At 46.8% G+C, this 21,191-nt stretch overlaps 1 protein-coding gene and 1 long non-coding RNA gene across 8 annotated transcripts in view; one reads left to right on the top strand and one right to left on the bottom strand.

Annotated features, from left to right (window-relative positions):
• The window catches only part of VSTM2B (V-set and transmembrane domain containing 2B), a 183,433-nt gene extending 171,427 nt beyond the window's left edge, over positions 1–12,006 (top strand). For all 5 annotated transcript variants that reach the window (XM_040645954.1, XM_025154297.2, XM_015292425.4 and 2 more), the window contains one exon: positions 11,277–12,006. In XM_040645954.1, the coding sequence (XP_040501888.1) occupies positions 11,277–11,365 (89 nt within the window). In that variant the 3' untranslated portion in view covers positions 11,366–12,006. The remainder of the gene's footprint in view (positions 1–11,276) is intronic.
• The window catches only part of LOC101749699, a 37,527-nt gene continuing 20,190 nt past the window's right edge, over positions 3,855–21,191 (bottom strand). For 2 of the 3 annotated variants that reach the window (XR_005839095.2, XR_005839094.2), the window contains exons 3-6: positions 20,434–20,493; positions 18,450–18,600; positions 17,703–17,802; positions 3,855–10,819 (exon numbers count right to left, since the gene is read on the bottom strand). This is a non-coding gene — a long non-coding RNA (uncharacterized LOC101749699). The remainder of the gene's footprint in view (positions 10,820–17,702; positions 17,803–18,449; positions 18,601–20,433; positions 20,494–21,191) is intronic. The other variant, XR_006931253.1, reaches the window with a different exon arrangement.

A 21,191-nucleotide genomic window follows, 5' to 3' on the forward strand; every position in this document is an offset into this window, starting at 1 on the left:
AAACTTGTTGTGTTGTGTGCCCTAAGAGAATGAGCGCTCCTAAATGAAAGGGAAAATGTAACTCTCCATTGAAATACCTGTATGCACATTTAATCTTGGGCTGTAGGGAGCGAGGCCGGTGGGCAAGTGAAGGGCTGCACGTGGTGCCTGCAGCTCGCCAGGTGTTCGTAGTGCATAGCAGGAGGGGCATCGCTGAGCTGTGTCCCCGGAGGAGGAGTGGGTTCGTCACGTGGGTGGTGGTGAGATAAATAGGAAGCTGTGATTGCAAATCTCCTAAGTATGAGCAAGGCTCTGAATTCAGGAGTCGGTCCTTGTTATCTGATAGCGATAGAGCAAACAGGTGCTTTATACTGCCCTTCCGGGAGGCAAACGGGCTGCATCAGGTCGCTCTGAAAGTAGTGCCTCCTATTTATTTCCATGGAAACTGCAGCAGATAGGAAGAACACAATAACACTGTTTGATAGAGCACGTTCTCAGCTATGGGCACTATTGTTCAACACAGTCACCACCCTTAGCTGTGTGTTGTTGTCAGCGATGAACAAGAGCTGTACCAATGGAGGTGACACACTGTTGCCACTACTGGAACGCAGCCCCCACCCCTCGCTGTGCTCACACCCACCGTGTGGTCTCTGCAGGCATTCAGTAAACATCGATGAATGTCAGTGGGTGCAGCTCTTTTCTGCATGGAGGACTGCAGTGACACTCCTTTGCTTCATCCACGCTCCCGTGTCAGACGCCATTCTGTCAGTGCCCCTCTGCTGCCATCTGTCGCACAGCCACAGCACGTAAAGGAATGCTGCTGGGAAGGTTCAGCCTCTACTGCCACACCACCACCACCCGCCTCTGATGCCGGGGGCCAATGTAATGAAACAGGAGGCATTACTTTGGGAGCAGCGCTTGTATATGCTGCCAAACGGTCTCCAAAATGAGTGCTGTGTATTGGCTGGGGGCAACTTTTAGTTTAACTTCTGAGCAGAATGCAGATCAGATGGTGCGGCTTCCAAATTCCCTTTTATTTGTTTGATCTCCAGCCACAAAGCTGTGAAGTGAAAGCTTTAAATAAAGCAAACAAAGATGGGAGTGTGAAACAAGGAACTGTGCTTCATTATGCTTGGAGTGCTCTCGGAAGGACACAGAGAAACTCATGTGTTATGCAAAGATGAAATGTTCACAGCAAGGGAGGAAGTAAGTCTTTGCTTCATCCCTCTCCCCTCCGCCCCCACAAAGCCTTTCATGCCTGCAGCAGAGGAGGGCAGCTCCTGGGCCCGGTATGGGGATAACAGTATGCCCAGCCCTGCTCCGCAGTCCCCGTGTGGGAGCGGCTCCTGGTGGTGCTTGGAACACCCAGCTGAGGCTGGAGACCTTGTTGGGAGTGCTGCAGTTACTGGGCTTCCACTCGGCTGGGGAGCAGCAGGTGCGTTTTGCTGTGCTGCAGAGACAGGAACAGAGGCGCAGTTCCTCGAGGATGAGGAGCTGCCGGAAGGCTGTGGCTGAGTTGGGATCGGCTGTCACTGAGTTCGGGTCCGGGGCTCTCCGGGGTTTGTCAGAAGGTGAGTGGCTGTGTTTGCTGGTTGGAGGAGCAGCCGGGGCAGCTCTGTTTGATGGGTACACTTGGCACAACGCAGCCCAAAAGGGAAATCTGCTCTATTGCACCTCCCAGCCCTGCGCTGCCTGGGTCTCCTTTGCTCCCCCTGTGCTTTTCGTGAGACCATCTGTGAGCTCACACACCGCTGCTGTTTGTAGACCAACGCAACCTGGGTCGCTCACATCTTCCTTTGTATTAAATAAAGGAGCAGAACAGAGCACCATAACTGAGTTATCGGGCTGACCTCCTAAATGTCACTGGATAATAAACACGCAAAAAGAATTCTCATTAAACACACATCACTAGCACTTCAATATCTGGGCAAATTAGACTCCTTTGAGGACAAGTGAGGTCAAATATCTTCTTTTGTGTGTGTGCAGTATGGAGTGATTCTTGAACTGGACAAAAGCACAAAGTGCAGCAGCATCACCTCGGTACGAAGGGCAGAACCGGGCTGTGCTGGGCTGGCTCTGAAGGGGGGCAGTGCAGTTTATTTGAGTCATCTCCTTTGAGTAGTTTGCATTTTATTTCCCCAGAGGGATGGGACAAACTGCACCGACCCATTCTGTGAGAGCCTGCGTGGTGTCCCGGCAGCAATGTGAGCGTTGTTTGAACTTCTCCAGTGTATTCAAATTACAGATGAGAACATGTTAAAGAACGAAATGACTGACTGTAATGAAAGGGGCATTCCAAGTCGTTCCCATGAACGTTGCTGCTGTGCCTAATGCTGCTTTGGATGTTGCTACAAGGTGATTCACTTGTGAGTGAAAAGCTGAAGTTGATATGAAGAAAGCTGTGTGCACCTGTGTGTCGTCTTGCGTGGCATTTTGGATGGGAATATCCATGTACCACTGGGTTTCTTAGATAGCCCTGGCAAAATGGAGTCTGAGGGTGCAGTGCCAGCAGCAGGCTGTGTCAGTGGTGAGACAGGCAGTCACTGTTACATCTTCACCACCAGGGATGCAGCTCTGCTGGCATATAATCTAACACGTGAGCTGTGTTGTGATGCTCCAGTGCTGCGCCCAGCAGTCACCGCACAAAGGAACGTCGGGGCAGTGTCAGAGGAACAAGTTTAGAGAAGGCCATTGCTGGCAATGGTCTGTAGCTGAAAAGCCAGCAAGGCAGGAGCTGCTGCAGGAGCTGCGTCTCGCCGTGGTCCCGTGGAGGTGACGTTCCAGGATCTGAAGGGACTGCCGGCATTAAGAGGGGTTTGATTTAGTTTGCTAAAGCAGAGAGAGTGCTGGCAGGTTTGCTACCGCTGTTTATTTTGTGTCTTTTAAAATTAGATAATGGCAGAGCAGTGCCCTTTGTCAATAATAAATAGTTCGAGTAGGTTTGTATTGGAAAAAACAGAGTTGTCAGTGGAATGGTATTATTTGTCACAACAGCGGTTAACAACCGAGTATTTTATATTGCCAGGCTGTTATCAGCTGGGAGGCAATTTTATTAGCTGGAAAGCAGCAGTTTGGCAGGGCAGCAGCTGTGCTCCACGGAGAAGTCAGCGTGAGTGCTGAGTGCGGGTCGCTGTGCCCGGCGTCGGGGCGGTGAGCTGCTGGGCTGTGTGCAGTGGCACAGTGCTGCTGGGAGCTGCAGCATCACACAGCTGTGTGCGGGTGGCTGCACTGGGGCCGAGCACTCCGGAACGCCCCTAACAGACATCATCTTCTGTCCGTTGTTTCTCTGCCTGCTGATCACGCCTAAGGTTCCCCTACTGTTTGGATGACTTAATGCATTTTAAAATCACATTTATAACCCGAATCCCTTTCAGGCCTAGGAGCTTGAGAGCTTACACACAAGGAGGCCCAGAAGAATATCCCCCATCCACAGTTGTTCCCCTGCTGGCTGAGGCTGTGAAGTTGTACCTCCCTGAGGCCGAGGGCATGGCAGTACCTCCACTGAGCTGCCAGCTGGCAGTGTGCAAGGTTGGCAGGGGCTGTGCAGCTGTGAGGGACACCCACAACGCCCTGCTGGCACCCAGCAAAAAGGCCATCCCTCGGTACAGGTGATGGGCTCTGCTGCTTTCTGGGACATGTTCTCAGCACAGCATTTTTCCTTGCATCACTGTGTTCTCTGCTAATAGACTTATCTAGCCTGTACTTAAAGAACAGAGCTAAGGTTATTTTTTTGTTTAAAAAAAAAAAAAATCCTTAGATATTCTGCACTTGGATCTGCTTAGCTTCGGTAATTCTGATTGGAATGAGAATTGCAGCTGTATTGGCAGCTTGCTGCTAATCCCACTCAACTCAGAAATACTCTGAGAACAGTGAAGTGAGAACTATCACATCTTGCTCTTTACTTTGGGGTTGCAGATATTTACAGCTGGCGTCACATCCACAGAACGTGAAATACGTGGTTTCCATCTACTGTGGTCTCTATTCCAAGTCTTGAAGTGTTGACTTTCAGAAGTCCGTGGCTGCATTACTACTTAGCTTGCACGCTTTATGCAGTGTGGCTTTTTGGTTCCCCTGCTTACAATGAAAAACCTGAGAATGCGGCCCAGGCTTGACACTCAATGGCTGGAACCTCAACCCCAGCACTCATAGTCAGCCTCGTGATGTGGGTAATCTGAGTTGTGGTTTTGCTGTTGGCTGTTGCATTGGGATGCGGTGGAACTGCTCCCATCGTAGTGCTGAAGAAGGATGTGCAGGGCTGGATGCTGATTTACTGCTCAGCTACCACTAATGCAGTTAGTTATTTTTCTGCATGTTTTAGCTCAAAATTCATTTTTCACCTAATCACATTACGAAGAATGTTGTATCCCATTATTCAAGTGCCAAGGAGTAAATTAATGGTACTCGGTTCTGTTCAGTTGGGTTCAGATCCTGGAGGTGCGGGAAATTCAGGAGTGAAACAAATTCACAGTTGCACGTTTCAGGTCCAATTAATCAGATATTTGGTGTCTTTACTTCCCACTGAGCAGAGATCACAGATAGCAAGGCAGAAATGTGTTTATAGGAATGTGCGACAAAGTAGAGACCAGCTGCATGTCACCAGAGGAAAACTACTGGCTTATTTACATTCAGACCAATATAAAGGATTTAGGCTCTATAATCTATATAGAATAAATGACTCTTTCTCAGTATTCAGAGCACCTTCATCTTCTGCCCTGGCGCAGTCTGTAGCAGCTTTTGCAGCTCGTTATAAATCAGTGCAGGTGTTTTTGTGAAGCTCTTCCTTAATTTCTCAGAGAGAAATTAAGCTCTGTGCAGTTGGGGATGTGGTGCCACATGACCCAGCCTGGCTGCTGCCCCATCAGCAGTCAGTGTGCCACCTCTGCTCCTTGGTCATGGCACGGGGGCTTCAGGAGCACCAGTAAGACTGGCAGCTCTGCGGGGCTTTGGCTGCTACTGAAGGGAAGTGGGAACGCTGAGGGAAAGGAGTGCTCCTTCTGTTTGTTAGTGGCCTTAATGCGGTTCTGTTGAAATGGGCTCTAACGTGATCCAAAATCCACTTGAGTAATTGAAGTGCCATGAGCAGCACGGACCCGGCTCCTGTCCCGCAGGCACTCGCAGGCTGGCTTCCAGCACAGCCCTGCAGGACTTGAGGAAATCAAAACTGCAGCAGAAATGGTTTTCTTCAGTTTCCTATCAGAACCAAACTTTGCTTTCTGCATCATTTCCTTGCATTGCCACACTCTTCTCCTTGCAGTCTGATTTTGGTTTTCTAACTCGTCTGTAACTGCATGATGTATGTGACCTGTTTTACATACAGTTGTTAAGGCAGGGGCTTCGGGGTCTTCAAGAGGGCTCAAGCATGTCAGCAGGAGCTCCCAAGTTGCTGGGAAAGGCTGTTTCACAACTAAACAGGATTCCCCTGGGCTCCATAACAGCGCTGTCAGGCCTCTGAGCGCTGCAGTTCTCGTGCCATCCCTGCCACCTGTGCCGTGGATTACCACTGAAACACTGAACTTCTATCCTAGATGGGCTTTGCACAGATGTAACAAGAACAAAGAAACTTAAGAACCAGACTGCTACAAAGAATTGCTACAGAAATATCCTTGTTTTTCTACCGGTGCTGGAAATGGGTGTTGTGCTGCAGTCTCTTTAGAGTTATTGAGCCTGTGCTGCATTCCCTGCACAGGCACTGTTCAGTCAGCAGCTACGCGGATACGGGTACAGGTAGGTGTCAGATCACGTTCATTCCACGAGGGCTGTACACTCCCAATGAAAATACAAATCTCACTTGAATTACCTAAACCTGGAGACTTTGCAGAATTAGGAGCAGCTGTCACTTACGGGATATTTTGGCAGTTCATTTCTATGTAGAGGTCTGCATACAGTAGTGGGTGTCAGAAGAGAGGGGGCAGGCAGGTGGTACAGCTGGTGTGATGGGAAAGATGTGAAATGATGGCATGGTGAGGAACGCAGCACGTCAGGATGGTGCACCTGAAAGAGCAAGTCTCAAACTGTGCAGTAATTCCAATGCGGTGCAGCTTATTGTCTCTTCACTTCAGAAAGTGTGTGGTGACTTTAATAATGGTGTCTTTTTAATTAGAAAAACTTGTAAGTAGCTCTTAGCCCCGAAGTTTGGTAAATTCAATTCGGTGGAAGCGCTCCAAATTTACGTTGGTGAGAGAATGTGCTGTGCCCAGGGGGCTGCTGCATGCAATGATCCCTGACCCATAGCCCATAGAAAACTCCTATTTCTTCCACAGGTGCAAGACATTACGGGCAGCTTCTCAAAGAATTTCTGTCAAGCACAGTTTGAAGACTCCAGACTGAGAGAATAAATCAGTCTTTATGGTCAGTTTGGTCTCTGACCTCTGAAACAAATGCCAGGTTGGAGGGATTTAATTGAACGCCGGTGTAAGGAAGTGGGCTGTTCCTGCATGGAAGGCAGTACAAAGACATGCCTGGTGATGCTACCAGCCAGGGTCCCAGCTCCACTCAAATTTTAGGCGTTACATCATAGTTGAAGGCAAACAGACCTTTCAGCTCTATGTGAAATGTGCCCCTGCGTCCTGCCACCATCTCAGAAAGACGTGCCAAAGGTCTGCTCAGATTCTGGGAAGAAAAATAGGGAACAGCTGGAAACTGTTTTGGCCGTTGGTGAAATATAGCGAGTAGAATCATCCCATTTTTAACGTGTGTCACGAGGCAGTTGGTTAATTAATGATTGTTTTCAATTGGATGAACTGCTTTAAGTCAAACTTTGATGAATGTTCACGCAAAACAAATTATTAAATAGAAAACTACAGTAAAATGTTATTATGTTGTAAATCCAAAAGAAGGATGAGTGATGCCAAGGAGCAATTCACCATCCACGAACAGAACTATTTGTTATTGTTCTCCTTGGTGGTAGACTCTCCCTTTGAGCCATGTGTATATAAATAATTTAAAAGCAAAATTGTAAATCTGTATAGTAATAAATAAGCCTGCAGAAGGGGGAAAAAAAAACCCACCGTCACATCAATATTCAAAGCATAAGCTAAATATTTTCTAAGTGCTTGTAGTCTGTAAATAACCGTATTCCTGATGTAAAGTCTCTGAAGAATGGCTCTCTGTTCTCAAATGTGGGTCAGGTCTCACGTCCAGATCCTGGGGATCAACTCCACCTTCTGTTTATTTACATCTGCAAATGCAGCACCATATTAACTGAAGTCTAAACTTCCACTGAGGCATTAAAAGCAGAACTGAGGACACGAAGTCCGGCTTGTTCATAAGCAATGCGAGCCGTCATGAAAGTGGTTCAGGTTAATTGCACAGGGAGAAATTAATGACAGTTCTCCTGGTGTTCAGAGCGGATGAATTCTACAGTCCTGTGTGTCTGCTTTTGCTGCCCAATGTATTACAGCACAGTAACACTGAATTGGCATGGAAAAAAACAAACCTTGTCATTGGTGTTCAGTAGGAATAACTGTTATAAAATAATTAGTAACAATACGTTTCACTTTGATTTAACCACTGAGATTCTGTTACCAGTCTTTGAACTCCAGTTCTGCAGCCATGTTAAGAAGATGGAGAATGTAGCTTAAAAGTAGCAGCAATTTCTGCAAAAGAGAAAGAAAGAATAATTTTTGCCTTAATTCTTAGTTGTGCACTGAGATTTAAACCACGCTGGTACACGAAGCTACAGCTGACGTGATTTGGGGTGGCAGGTGTGCTGTGACTGACGCTGCTTTCCATTCCGATACAAACAGCCCTCCCCTGGTGTCCTTTGCAGCCCTTCAGCTTTATGATGGTCGTTAGAGCACTTGAGCTGCGAGAGCCCATTATGCCAGGTTCTGTTCCTTAGTGTTTCCAGGGGAATTCCCCCCTTACACAAGTGCAGCTTTCTTCCTGAGCAACTGGCAGCACGCAGCGTGACTGGAGTCGTGTGCTGAAAAACCCAAGTTCAGCTTTGCCATGAAGAAAGGGGTCCTTACGGCATTTAGGTTTGAGCAAATACTTATGGCCAGACCTTCACTGCAGTGGTGGGCAGGCGCAGGGCTGGTGGAAATTCAGCACCAGGGATGCTGGCTTCTGCCAGGCTGCCCTCACTGTCCTCAGCATGGGGGTAGCGCTGAGGGACCAACCTGGGCTTGTGCTTGCAGCTGTGCCGTGAGCTTGGAAATGGGGATGTGTTGGCTGCACTTATGGGTTTGTCATGTCAGCGACTGCAGTCTGTGAATAAGCACTCTGTCTTCAGATATCCTGTAGTGTCAGACTCGAAAACAGAAGATGGGCCTTCACCTTCAGCCCTCTCCAGTCAGTTTTCTCTGTGTGGTGCAGATAGGTTTGTTTTTAAGGTTTTATCCTAAGAATTGTAGAATACGTTAGTGAATTAACTGTATGTTTCTAAGGAAAGATAATGGGGCTAGGTAGCATTCATGTACGTAGAAATAAATGCATAGTATTTGCAGCTGTGTCCATGTGTGCCAGAGGAGCAGATCCGATCTGTGCTTGGAGATGCTGTGTTAGCAGACATGGGCTGTGGAAGGCTGACTGGCCTTGCAAGGTTCTTGCTCGAGTTGAGAGCTCAGATCCTTCCCTGAAGAGCACACCAGCAGAGCCACGTGCCCTGCAAAGCACCGGGCTGCAGCCCGCGTCACCAGAAATCACTTTGTCTCAGGGTTGTGTTGGGATGTGGGCAGTTGGTTGGGTCTGGTGTGCTGCACCGGTGATAGGGAAGCAAAGGGAATTGCACAGAGTCGTGGTGTGCGAGGAGCAGCTGGGCACAGTGGTTTGTGTGCACACTGCCACCCTTCAGGTGGTGCTCTGCTGTGTATTCCATGAGGTGATGTCCTGCCTGCCAGAAGTCTGCTAGCTGCTGCCCATGGCAGGTCTGAAACAGAGATGGGGCACTGCAGCATTGCAAATATGGAGATGTACTTAAAGAAATACAGTGCTATGAAGGCTCCTGACGTGTTTTCCCTCCTCTGAAGAGTCCAGAGATGTCTAAAGAGGTTTGTTACTCATTTCACAGCTTCTGCTGCTTCAATGAACGTTCTGTTTGCAGCAGAGGACAGATGTGAAACATGCTGGGAAGGCTCACTGCTACTGGCAGCAGCCTCCATCCCAGCAGCAGTGGTCTGAGCGCTCACTGCCGGGATCGGATCTGCTGCATCGCCCTCCTGGTGCAGGAAGGGGCTGCTTGTCCTGCCCGCCGTCTCCAGGGCAGAACCTCCCCGCACTCAGCTCCTCAGGGCTGGGCTCTGTGGCAGTGAGGGCAAATCTGAGCAGTGAGCAAGCGTGGGGGCTGGTGGTGGTCTGTCCAGTGTGGTGGTCTGTCCAGCGTGCTGCCCAGGAACACGAGCAGAAACCACGAGCTTCAGCAGCTGCTGTGCTCCTGCACACACTGCTGTATTTTTTCCAAGAACGTACTAGGTGCTTCAGCTACCTGAGTTGATTGTGTTTGTTAATGATTTCCAGCTTTAAAAAGAAAAACCCCGTATTCATCTTAATAACCTGCTGTTGCTAAGTAGGCAGCCCTTTGCCACATGTGTCTGCATGCGAGGATTTAATTAAAACCTTAATAACTAAATAATCTCTACGCAGTCTAGGTGTCTATGAGATAGCACACTATGGGGACAGTTCTCGAGTTCCGCAATTGCACACCACATCACAACGAGCTGGTTTTTATATTGGATAATAATACTCCAGCTCTGCTGGTGAGGCATATGTATGAGGCGGCCTGAGCAGTGAGTGAGCCGAGCAGTGGTGTTCTCAGGAACTTCTTGAGGTATTTCCTTTGATCATGCCACAGCTGAGAGACTTTCGTCTCCATGAGACCAAACCTGTGAGGTATTTGCACTGGGGTCCCTGAGGTGAGTTTCCTAAACAGAAGTGGCCTCATTCCTTTTTCAAGGATACTGAGCACTTAAAAAATTAATAACTTCAGTGCATTGGGAAGTGGTTCTGAGGTCACTTTTCTGGGTGGCTGTCTGTGCTTTGGGTGCTGGGCACTCTGGTCTCAGTGTGCAGGCTGCCCTGACGCAGCTCTCATGCTGGCCGTGGTGTGAGGCTGCAGCTGAGCTCCTGCTTCTGTGTTCACCCTGGTGGAAGCAGCCCAAGGCCACACAAAGCATCAGTCACAGTGTGCAGCCCTGTCTGCTGTCGCGTCACAGTCTTGGTGACAACCATATGTGCAACTCCATGTTGCAAGTTGTGAAAGGTGTCACTTACTGGCACTTGGGGACCCAATCACCTGTGGCTGTGGATCAGTCCAGGCTCATCTGTCTGTTCAGCGGGACTTGGGGGAGTGAATGGCAGCAACCTCTTGTCCTGCTGCACTGCTGCAGGATGGCACAGCTGGGAGCAGAACTTGGGAGTTCTGCTATGCTTGCCCTGCGTGACCTCTGTCGGTGCTGGGGCCTCACCATGGCCAGCAGAGCTGGAGCTGTGCACCTGGCCCCAGGGCTCAGCTTTCTGCACTGGTGAGAGAGGCTGGACCACAGCGGTACAAAGTAAATTCCTCTCTCTTTGGCAGAGGTAACCAGAAAATAAAAAGAACAGAGCAAATGTTTTAGCGTAAGCAGATAGGAGGCAGGTACAGCCTGCTCAGCTGCAGCACGGACTCTGATGGCATTTCTTGGTATGAGCAAAGGCGTGGGTGCCTGCCCTACCTGCACCATCCGCCTGCAGTGTGCCACTGCTGCCCTGCCCTGCACCCCATCATTGTCACATGAGCTTACCTCATAGGAGTGGGAGCAATCCCTCCGTTAGGACAAAATGACTGTAACGGATGTGTTTCACATCTGACCTCTGTTTTTCTGTAGCTCCTGTGCACATTTGTAATTTAAAATTCTGCTCTTTCCTACAAAAGGTAAAGAAGATGTCAAGGTCTTGCTGTTCCCATTCCAAATGAAATGGGTTCGCGTCCCGTTAATCAAGGAGTACGGCTGCAGCATTTGTCATTTCCCTTTAAAATAATGGGTGGTTGATACCTGTCATTTCCCAAGAAACTATATACCAGATTAAGGTGTATTTATAGCAATCTCAATTGCTGGTAAGTTGGCCGCAGCCAAGTTTAGGCATACCATTAGTGATGCATAATGAAATGACCTAAGTGGAGTTAGATTTGGGAGGGGGAAGAGAAAGCTATTAGAGTTGGATAGCTTGAGGATGCTGTTTTACTATTAAAATTAAGCTTCTGACCCCTGGCTCTGATGTGATAAAAATAAATCTTCCTGTATTTCTCTCCTGCGTTTAATCTTCTATATTGGAAAAGATAAAAAATAAAATCTCCTTCTTTCCCTTGTCTCTTTCTCTAGGCACAGGACCTATTTATGCTACAGATCCACTCCTATACGTGTTCCTGTTAATACTGCATAAGCTTGTACATTTATTAGTAAACCACTGATGGACTGCTTCCTCCACTACTCCTCAGCCAAACAAAAGGAACCTATTTAAGAACAGGACAAGCCCCTGACAAAACATGGCCCACGGTTGGAAGGATGGACAGAAAGAGACTGAAAGAAGCATGATAAATTCTACACGAGGGGAAAAACATACTTTTGGGGAATGTCACAGAAGGTAAACCACAAAAAATAATGCATCTAGTTTCCAGACTGTATGGTGTGAGGCCCTGCTCTGTGCACGGCACCTATGGCTTCTCTACTTCAATGTAATATTTTTCTTTTCTAAACCTCTCCTCCGACTCTTCAGACTCCTCATTTTGCACGAACTGTTGAGCAGTTATCTTGATGACAGTGTGTGAAGATGCTGGGTCAGAACCCTTCCTAAGAAAGGAAATATTTTTAGTAGATTGTGTTTTAGTTTTTCTGAATTTCCTTTTTCTTTTTTTTTTCTGTTTTTTTTTTTTTTAATTAAATTATTTCTTTTGGAGACATTTTAATTGAGAAGGTACATCTTACCATAATTAATAGGCACTGTCAATAATATTTATTTTTAAATGAAGATTGGAAACAAGGTAAGACATTTGTTTATAAACTGTATTGTATATTGCTGAATAACAGTTGAATAAAAAGATTTTGAAATAAAGTTTCTGCAGCCGTGTGTGACTTTCCTGGTGCTCTGGAGGAGGACCTGTGGCTGCGTCCCACTCCCTAGCATGTCACAGCACAGAAAATGGGAAGGGGTGCACCACGCGGTGTGTGCTGCCGGCTGTTGGCACAGTACAGCTGTGTCCTGCTGTGGGCTGGTGGTGACCTGGGGCACACAGTGCAGCTGGCACACAGCTGTATGTGCCAGCCCGACCCTGCCAAGGTAAGTAAGTAAGTTCTTCTGGAACTCTGTCACACCCAGACTTTGTTCCAGTATTGGTTTAAAATATATTCTGTTTTTTAAGGCTACGTAATTGTATATTTTTTCTTAGCAATCACAATCCTTAGCTGAATTTATTGAAGCACTTTGAAAGCTCCTGTGTCTGACTGTGATTCTTACCCTGTCATTTATGTGGCATTCTAGAAAGGACCTTAATTGTGGAAGTGGTGAAGTGACACCTACAGCGCCAGCAGGACCGTCAGCAGAAGGCATGCAGCAAAAGCGGGATGTGTGCTGGCTGCCTCAGCTTGTGCTCCCCTTCTAGGAGAGGGTAGGAGGGGGGTTTCAGTTTCTGATTTGCATGACTGCCAGTCATGGTGAGGGACTTGTGCTGCCCGCGCCTCACCGAGCGTGAGACCAAAACACGTCCGTGTTCCCCGTGTGCTGCTGCACTGTGATAACAAGAAGCCCTCCTGCTCTGGGGCACTCACCGTAGGGATCAGCAGGCGATAAAATTTTTGATAAGAATTTTTATCCTCTTAATTCCTGTTGTATCTTCTGGATTGGGGAATAATCCATCATCGTCTCACCAAAGCAGAAGTGCTGTACAGAAGGACGTGGGGGAGATATCTGCTGCAAGCTGGGAGTGCCTGTGTGAGATGGTGCCGTGCTCCATCCTTCCCATGTGTGCAGGGCAGGGTGAGCATTCCTCAGTGTGAGAGGAAAAGGCAGGTAGAAAAAGAGACTGGGGTGTCGGTCCCTGCCACAATTAACTCCCGCATTTAACTCTTGTCTGGAAACCTGTTCAAGGACAGCTGCTGAAGGCAGGGCTCTGTGTGGAGCCTGCCATGTCACAGCAGCACTGAGCTGAGTAACGGCTGGTGATGGAAGGGAAACCTGCGCAGGTTTGAACTGTGCGTCCTGGTGAGCTCATCACTGCTGCCTTTTCTCAAGGGCAGTAAGTATTTCTCAGTGAGCTGTCTTCCTCGTAAGAGAAAGAACCCTAACAAATTCTTCCACAAGAGGAAGAAACACATCTGTCTAAATTGCTCTGAATAAACAGCTGAAACTTGAAGTTGCAGAGCCTGTCTAGGAGTGAACAGTGATGCTTTTATTCATTTTGACTGTACCTCAGCATGGTCTGTTGGTAATGAGATCAACTGCTTTGCCCTGATACTTCTGTTTCATCGCTAACAGGCTGTGTTATTTCCTGAATTGCATACTGCATGCTTTGCAGAAAACCTGGGAGGAAATGCATTACGTTGCATTTGTCATTCCCCTCGTACTGTAGACTGTTACCTGTGTAGGCACGTGACAGAACCTGGAAGTTCTGTGTACAGCAAAAGGAGTGGAATTAACGAGGTCCTTTTGATCTTAATCATATTGAAGGTGAAAAAGTATTAAATCTGCAGCTAAGCGTAGCATTGTTCTTCTCTGAGATCAGAACTGTGTGCTGCTGCAGGAATAACAATTCCTGTATTCTCATTCACTCACAGTACAACCTCAGAACTACTAAACAATAACCCGAGGCTCTGATGAGAAACCTAACAAGAGCGATAGGCTGCTTTTCCTTCCACTGAAGAACGCACATGCAGAGATCACTCATTGCCAGCAAACAGGAGAACTTCAACAAGAGAGAGCCCTGCCAAGAGAAGCCACCTTGACCTTCACAAACACATGGAAGGAGTCCTCCAGGTTTCGGGGTCTGGGTTTCTACATTTCATTCAGCTTTTTTTTGTCAACACCCAGTCTGTGTTTGGGGAAACAAGAAGCGGAAAAGGGAGGCTGCAACTCTGGTATGCAATTGGGTCTTTCGGGGCACTCAAAGGGATGAGAAAACTTTTGTTGGAACAGAAGCACAGAATTGGTCACCTTACTGCTCGTGAGTGCGTTAAGGGCTTCTGCTGAAACATCTGTCCTGGGAGTGCTCGCTCTTCTGAAAAGGGCAGCTGCCTCACTTCTGCTGATTGTATTTACAAAGGGCAAAGGCAGTTTTTGCTGTACCCTTAATGGACAGAGGCTAGTGGCAGTTCTTGCTCTTTCATAAATCTCACCATTCCTACTGGTGTCTGCTGTCAGAATCGATTAGGAGTAAGTGCTCGGGCTGCAGAGCCGTGGAGAGGCAGAGCAGCCCAGCACGGAGCCAGGCAGGAGCTCCTCCAGCGCTGGCTGCAGCCTGGCCGTGTCCCCAGGCAGCGGGGGGAGGCAGCCCCTGGCCCTGCTCCTTACAGCAGGAGACAGCACGCCTGCAACGGCTGAGCTGGGAAGCGTGAGCGATGGCTGCTAGGGGCCAGAGCTGAGTCATCTGTAATATAATCATAAGGAAACACACATTTTTCCTGAGAGAAAATCAATAGAACTTTGCACTTTTCCTTGTAATATTTCCAGCCTGTGCCATCAGCCATAGTTTGCTCACAGTTATACTGCTATAAATTCACTGCAAGTTAATGGATTTCAACAAAAATGAATGGATTTACAACAGCGTAATAGATCTAATGTTAGAGCCGTGCACATGCAAAAATACGTGGAACAAAAGCAGATTTTACACCGCACGGATCACCCTCAAGATGCCAAGACCTTGCAAGGAGAAAGCAGAACTGCCTGCTGCCAGGTATGCAACACTTGGAAGGGAAGGACGGGTGAGGGAAGGGGTGCACACACAGTGCAGGAAACTAACGGTGCTACTGTTGCCTTTCTTCTGTAAGACATTTTGGAGCCTCATCTCATGTGGAATTACTAAGTAAATAAATGACGTGCTCCCAGAGTTGTGTGTCAGAACTGGGCTGCTTAATGTATGAGCTGCCTCTGCTGCCTGTGTTACTACACGGTAAATTTCATGCTTAGCCAGAGGCTGCCCAAGTTCATTGATTCATTATCCTTAAACGTCGGGCGGTTATTAGTCAAGCTCCCCCCAGTACATCTATTTAATAAAGAAAAGAACAGAAAATTGACGGGATCAAAAATGCTAAAGTTTAATGCTAATTAATGCTTTTTAGCAAAGACTGATTGGAGGGGTGTGGTGGGAATATGGAGTTGCAGTGAAAGCGCTGCCTGATTCCAATGGCCACTCCTTCCCCGGAGCAGATGGGCTCTGCCAGCACTCAGCCCTGCAGCCCCGGGCATCTGCACCACCAGGTAAGGGAGGAACCATGCTACAAGCCCTGGGAGGCAACTAATATACCAATATACACAAATTATTCCTGATTAAGAGCGTTTGGATGGTAAAATACTCACTGGAAGGAAAAGACGTGGGATTTTCTTTTCACAATTTTGGGCTTCTCTGGTGTTTTTGTTCCCTAGCAAAATGCCCACAGGGGAGGTGTTTGGCTTTAATCCACACGGGAGCTGCAGTCGCAGCAAAATTACCTGGTCCTGAAGTGAAGGGAGTGGGAGTAAGGCTATGAGAAACCCAGCAAGGCACCAGGGCTGCGGTGCCTCCTATGCTGCACAGCCCGTCCCACAGGCACAGCCCTGGGCTTGACAGGGCAGGAATGAGGGTGGCATTCTTTTTTAGGTGACGTTTCTGAAACCCAACAATGTCTCTTAAGTAAAAGATGGATTTTACTGTATATAGAACCAGCCAGGAAAAGTAATTTGGATGAGATCACCAACAATACAAAGCATGGCTGGAAAAAATGGCCTTTTCTAAGGTTCTATGCCAATGTTAACCAATGAACTGAAGTTTTCTATTTTACCTTTGTTGTCTGTTAGCCTTATAATAATTACAGTCATTACCAGCATTCTAAACATATCAGTTATATTAAAAGTTGAATCAAAGAGGACCATTGATGGATTGTCCTAGTTGTTGGCTATAGATTTGTCTTCCTGTTATTGTTAAAATGATCCTTAAATCTCATATGTAAAATCATCTTTAATACAAATTAAATGAACGAAGTCTCAATAAATAACTCAAAGATGCTTAGTCTACCATAAACATAAGATTTAGCTTTAAATTTCCATGTCAGAGCCTCTCCTTAACATATAAGCTGTAATTTATTTACTTGTCCTGGACAGCTGCATTTCAGTGCTTCCAGAGTTGTCAGAAGTGATCTGTGTGACAGACTCTGTCAATGTGTCATTAATCAGCTGCTCTTTGCAGATCTAAAAATGTGTCATTGGCCCCATGGGAGCTTCTGCACTGTCAGAGGGTGTAAGAAGGGGGGTTTGTCACATTCCCTCTCCCCCCAGAAGAGCAGCATGTTGGGTTGCTGGCACCTAGAAATGAACACCAAGGGTGCAATACCTCAGTTATGTCTTGAGATGTGTGGCCTCCCATGGCACTAGGCAGCCTTTGTCAGTCATTGCTCTGAGGAACTGGAGAAGGCACTAAGAGTTAGACCTGGAGAATTAATTCTCTGGGGTCTCTATAGCATCACCAGTGTGATGAGTAAGGACTCAGATTTTCCTCTCAGCTTACCCAAATCCCCTCTGTACTAACGGATGGTGGCAGGGGCTGAACTGCCAGGTTCCCGGAGCTGTGGCTATTGCATCCCAGGAGCCTCTCAGCATCCCACGCAGTTTTGGGAGGAGAGCCACCTGCTCCTCCCCAGCGTGGAGCCAGCAAAGGCAGCAGAAGCACAAGGAAAAGCCACCTCTGTTAGATCTTAGAGGCACCTTCAGCTGCCTGAGGAATTTAAAGCCTGCTTTCTGTACTTAAGCTGACCGGTTCTGTGACTCCCAGCAGGAATTGGGATGCTGTCGAAAGAACCCACGCTTTTATTTTATCACACATGAACATACGTTGCTCTGAGCTCTGGAAAGCTGGAAGCACCTAATCAGCTTGCCTTGCCCCAGCTAGGCTGAGCAGTGTGTCAGCTGGGGAACTGCCCTTGCTTGGGAGTGCTAAGAAATCTTTGGGCAAGGACACAGGGTGCACATTTACATCTCAGGACGAAGAATAGTACTGAGTGGAGGTCTAGACTGAACTGTGCCTGTCAGTGATGCCCACTGCCTTGAGGAAAGTCAAGAAGGGCTGCAAGACAGGCAAAAGACAAAGCTATCGGATGCAACAATGAAAATGTACAAGCTCATTAAAGAAACACTAGTTAATCTATGATCTTCACCAGACACAGTCACATTTCTCTTTCATTTATGCTAATGCAGTGCAGGACAGTAAAAATAGTCATTTATTGCTACAAATAATGATAATAGCGTAATCCGTTTATGGAGTGCTTAGATATGGTGTCGACTTCTATAGTACAGTGGTATGAAATCTCAAGTTAGTTAAATGCACAGCAAGATGCTAATTGCAATCCCAGTCAAAACAAACCTCACTTTATAGTTAAGTTGCTGCTTGAGCTAATGGCTTTGTGGACAAGCTAGCTTCAATTCCTACTGAAGTCTGCAGTGAAACTCCTTATTTAGTGAAATCCTTTGTATGGCTCCTTTAATAATTAATAATAATGGCATTTCAGTCCCCAGGGAAGTAAGCAGGGTTTGACAAGGCAGAAAAAAATCCAAAATGCAGTACGTACCACTGCACTGATCCAGTTGTGAGTTTGTTGGTTTGGCCACCTTGCAGTTTCTTCAGCATGTAGAGAGATGAAGAACAAAGGCTAACCTCTGCATCCAGAACTGCGGGAGCTCAAACAAAGGCAAACAGCTCAGAAACACACGGTACGCACCTGTCAGAATCTGAACTGCAACACGATTTAACAGCAAGACTGAACCAATGAAATTGAATTCAAGTTGCTACAGCGTACAAAGTCTAAAGTTAAAAAAAAAAAAATTCAATATTTTTCAAGAACATAAAATCCCTTTATTAACCCAGGAGTTAATTATTTTGAAACTAGATAGGTGTCACGCTACTTACTCTGGACTAAAGTATTTCACTAGAACAAATCATCTCAAAAGCAAATACCTGGAGCTTTGCTGGGTTCAGAAAGCATTTGTCAATGTGGTCATAAATGTGCATAGAAAAGTCAGCTAAGTTTAGGATCATTACCCAGGGGTAATTCAAACCTTACCACTGCCATTTCTTGGAGCAGCACCAGAGAAAGCGCTGCTCAGCGTTCAGTGCCATGAAAACACCATGTGTTCCACACAGCACGTTTCCCTTTATCCAGAGCTCTGCTGTTGCTGCTGGCATTTATAGAGCCTGGGAAAAATCTCTGTCTGATCTGTTGTTTACAGCTGGGAATGCAATTACAAAATGGTGAGGGAGGAGGGGATGTGATGCGGGAGGCTGCACCGAGCCGTTACCTGCGGACACCAAACCTCACCTGCAGTGGGATCGCTGAAGTAGGAGGCAGCTGACGGGCTGTGCAGGGGATGCACTAACATCACTTCTGCGGTCGTGCCAAAGCCATTTATTTTTATTTGAGCAACCTGTGTTCCCAAAACAGCCGGATGGAGCTCAGCTCAAGGAGACAGCTGAATAAGCAGGAGAAGCACAATTTGCCCGTGGCTCAAACTCACTCTGCTCTAAAACAAGCTCCTCTAAGTCAGGAAAAAGCTGCGGGTTTTTTCCTTCGTATGCTGAACCAAATAGCAAAATAAGGTGCTTTCCCAAATAAACTCACCGATAATGATTTTTGCCGTGCATCTCTACCTAACTGGGGTGTGATAAAGTGCATAATTCAAATGCTATCTAGCCTGAGCGCTTCAAGAAAAGCTTACTCCCCCTGCAAAACAGAGTGCAGATAGCTGATGTGACAACTGCCTATCTGCAGGCTGCAGGCTTTCAAAGGAGCAGGTAACACAGATGCGCTATCTGACTGCAGCTTAAATTCTGCCCAAGTCATGCCTGCTTGGTTCAGTATACTCAGTCAATGGCTGTTAAGGCATTAAATAGCCACAGTGCACAGCTTATTTGAAAAGAAAATACTTTAAACAGCACAGGTGACTCCTGTGCACACTAACAAAAACCAGGACGCAGTGAATGAAATTCAGTGTAGCCACAGTAATAACTGTAACAGAGAAATGCTGACCCTGACTAATGAATGGTAGCACCTGGCTATCACTGCACAGGAGAGATTAGGCTCTTTCCGTAAATATTTCACATATATATACACAGTATATTTTTATTCAGCTGTTTCAGACCAAACCCAACATCTTGAGAGAAGTACATACCCTTTAAGCCCAGCAGCACAAACTGTAGTCTCAAGGCAATGGTAATTGCAAGTGGAAAATAGCTCCCAGTGTGCAAGATTGCTTATTATAACTTTATTATACTGCGATGCATCTTCTTATTTTTCATGTGGCTGGCTCATGTGACCCTGCCAGTATGTAAAAATGCTGTTGAAAGTTTCTATTTTATTATAATGTAATAGATGGGATGCTGCAATTCTGCAAGTTACTTGCACTTGACTGACGTTTCTCTGAGAGTCAAAAAATTGCTACGTATAGTTGACTGAGATTAAAATGTGTAGCTCGTGTACAGCTGTATCCTGCTTTCAGAGTGCAGGATTGGAAGGCTTCCATTAAATTGTTATTTTCAGTTATTATTAGATCCTAAATCAGTTAATATAATTACATTCCCGTAATGAATGTGCAGCATTGTGAGCCTAAATGCCATATTTTCTATTGATCTATCTCGGCAACCTGTTTAGTGAAATAATTAAAATGATTTACAAGGCTGACCCAATATCTTAGCAGTTTAGTAAATCATGTTGCCCTGTGTGAGGCTCAGCCCGTTGTGAGCCCTCAGCCCTTGGCAGCACCAGGACCCGAAGCGGAGCTGCAGTGAGTGCTGTGCCGTGTCCAAAGTGTGCTTGAGGCGGGCAGAAACACCTCCTTCAATGCTCAAGGAGAAAAAGGGCTCAAACTGATTTGTTTGTTGGCTGCCTGTGTTCAAATTACAGAAATTTCTGGGCGCTACCAAGCTGGAGCACAACTTGAGCTGTCATTTTCAGGTAATGTATCTTCACTTGCAACTTAAACATTCCCCTTTTCTACCCCCAGAAGCGACCCTAAGTGTGCTGCCAGCAAAAAGGGGGCCAGCTCTGGAGCTTGGGATTTTTACATGAAAGGCAATAGGTGAAACAACTGCATCATTATCAATATTGTTAATAGGAAAAGGCCAACCATAAGCACCTTCTCCTTCAAGTAGGTTTTCAGGGCTCAGCAGGATTCAGTAGTGTTGAGACAGAGATACACTAAAGCGATGTCCCAAAGCATCTTAAAACCTCTATAGGTCTCTTTGGTAATCTCAACGGACCACAGGTAATCCCCCAGGCTCTAGAGAGGGCTTTCTTTCTAGCTCACCTTCCTTCACTGTGTTGGTGCTGTCAGGGTTCCTGCAGAGCAGGGGCAGAAGCACAGTGCCTGGAAGACAAAGTAGAAGGCAGTCGCTTTAGCAAGAGTGGCAAGAGCAAAGCATAGTTCAAGTATTATTACAAAAAGCTTTTTCCCATTAAAAAGAATAGTGCATTTTGACAGCTGCAGTATGGAGCCAAAAGGATGGAGTTGGCTTCTGTGGGATCAGGACAACGGCTGCAATGTGAGGCTGGCACAAACAGGCACCCCACAGGGATGGCTCCCACGGCGGGCACAGCCCTGCAGCTGCACCTGGGCAGGGGGCACAAACCTGACCCCGTCCGTGACATGAGGAAAGAGCCCACAGCTCTGCAATCCGCTGGCATTTGAAACATCATTTATAATGTCTCCGCTTGGAATTTGTGTGCCTGAACAAGCCTCAAGCTCGCTTTCAGCATCCAGCACATTTCTTTCAGTTCCATTCCTTTGCATAACTATACAAAGAAAGCCAAAATGCCTTACAGAAACTTAAAAATGTGAAGGCAGTTGTCGAACGCTCCTTGCAGCAGACGTCATTATCCTCCTTCCTGACCCTAACCTGCCACTGGTTTTATTTTGCTCTAAATGGACCTGTAATTTCACAATGTGCATTCAACTGGAACGATGCTTTTTGTTAAATAAACTTTACCCTTGGACTGACTGCACCGGGCTCTGAAAAGAAACACGTCTTGCTTATGACTGTTCCAAAATAGGTCTGAAATTCAAAA

The sequence above is a fragment of the Gallus gallus genome, chromosome 11 (genome assembly GCF_016699485.2).
Source record: "Gallus gallus isolate bGalGal1 chromosome 11, bGalGal1.mat.broiler.GRCg7b, whole genome shotgun sequence".
Lineage (NCBI taxonomy): Eukaryota > Metazoa > Chordata > Aves > Galliformes > Phasianidae > Gallus > Gallus gallus.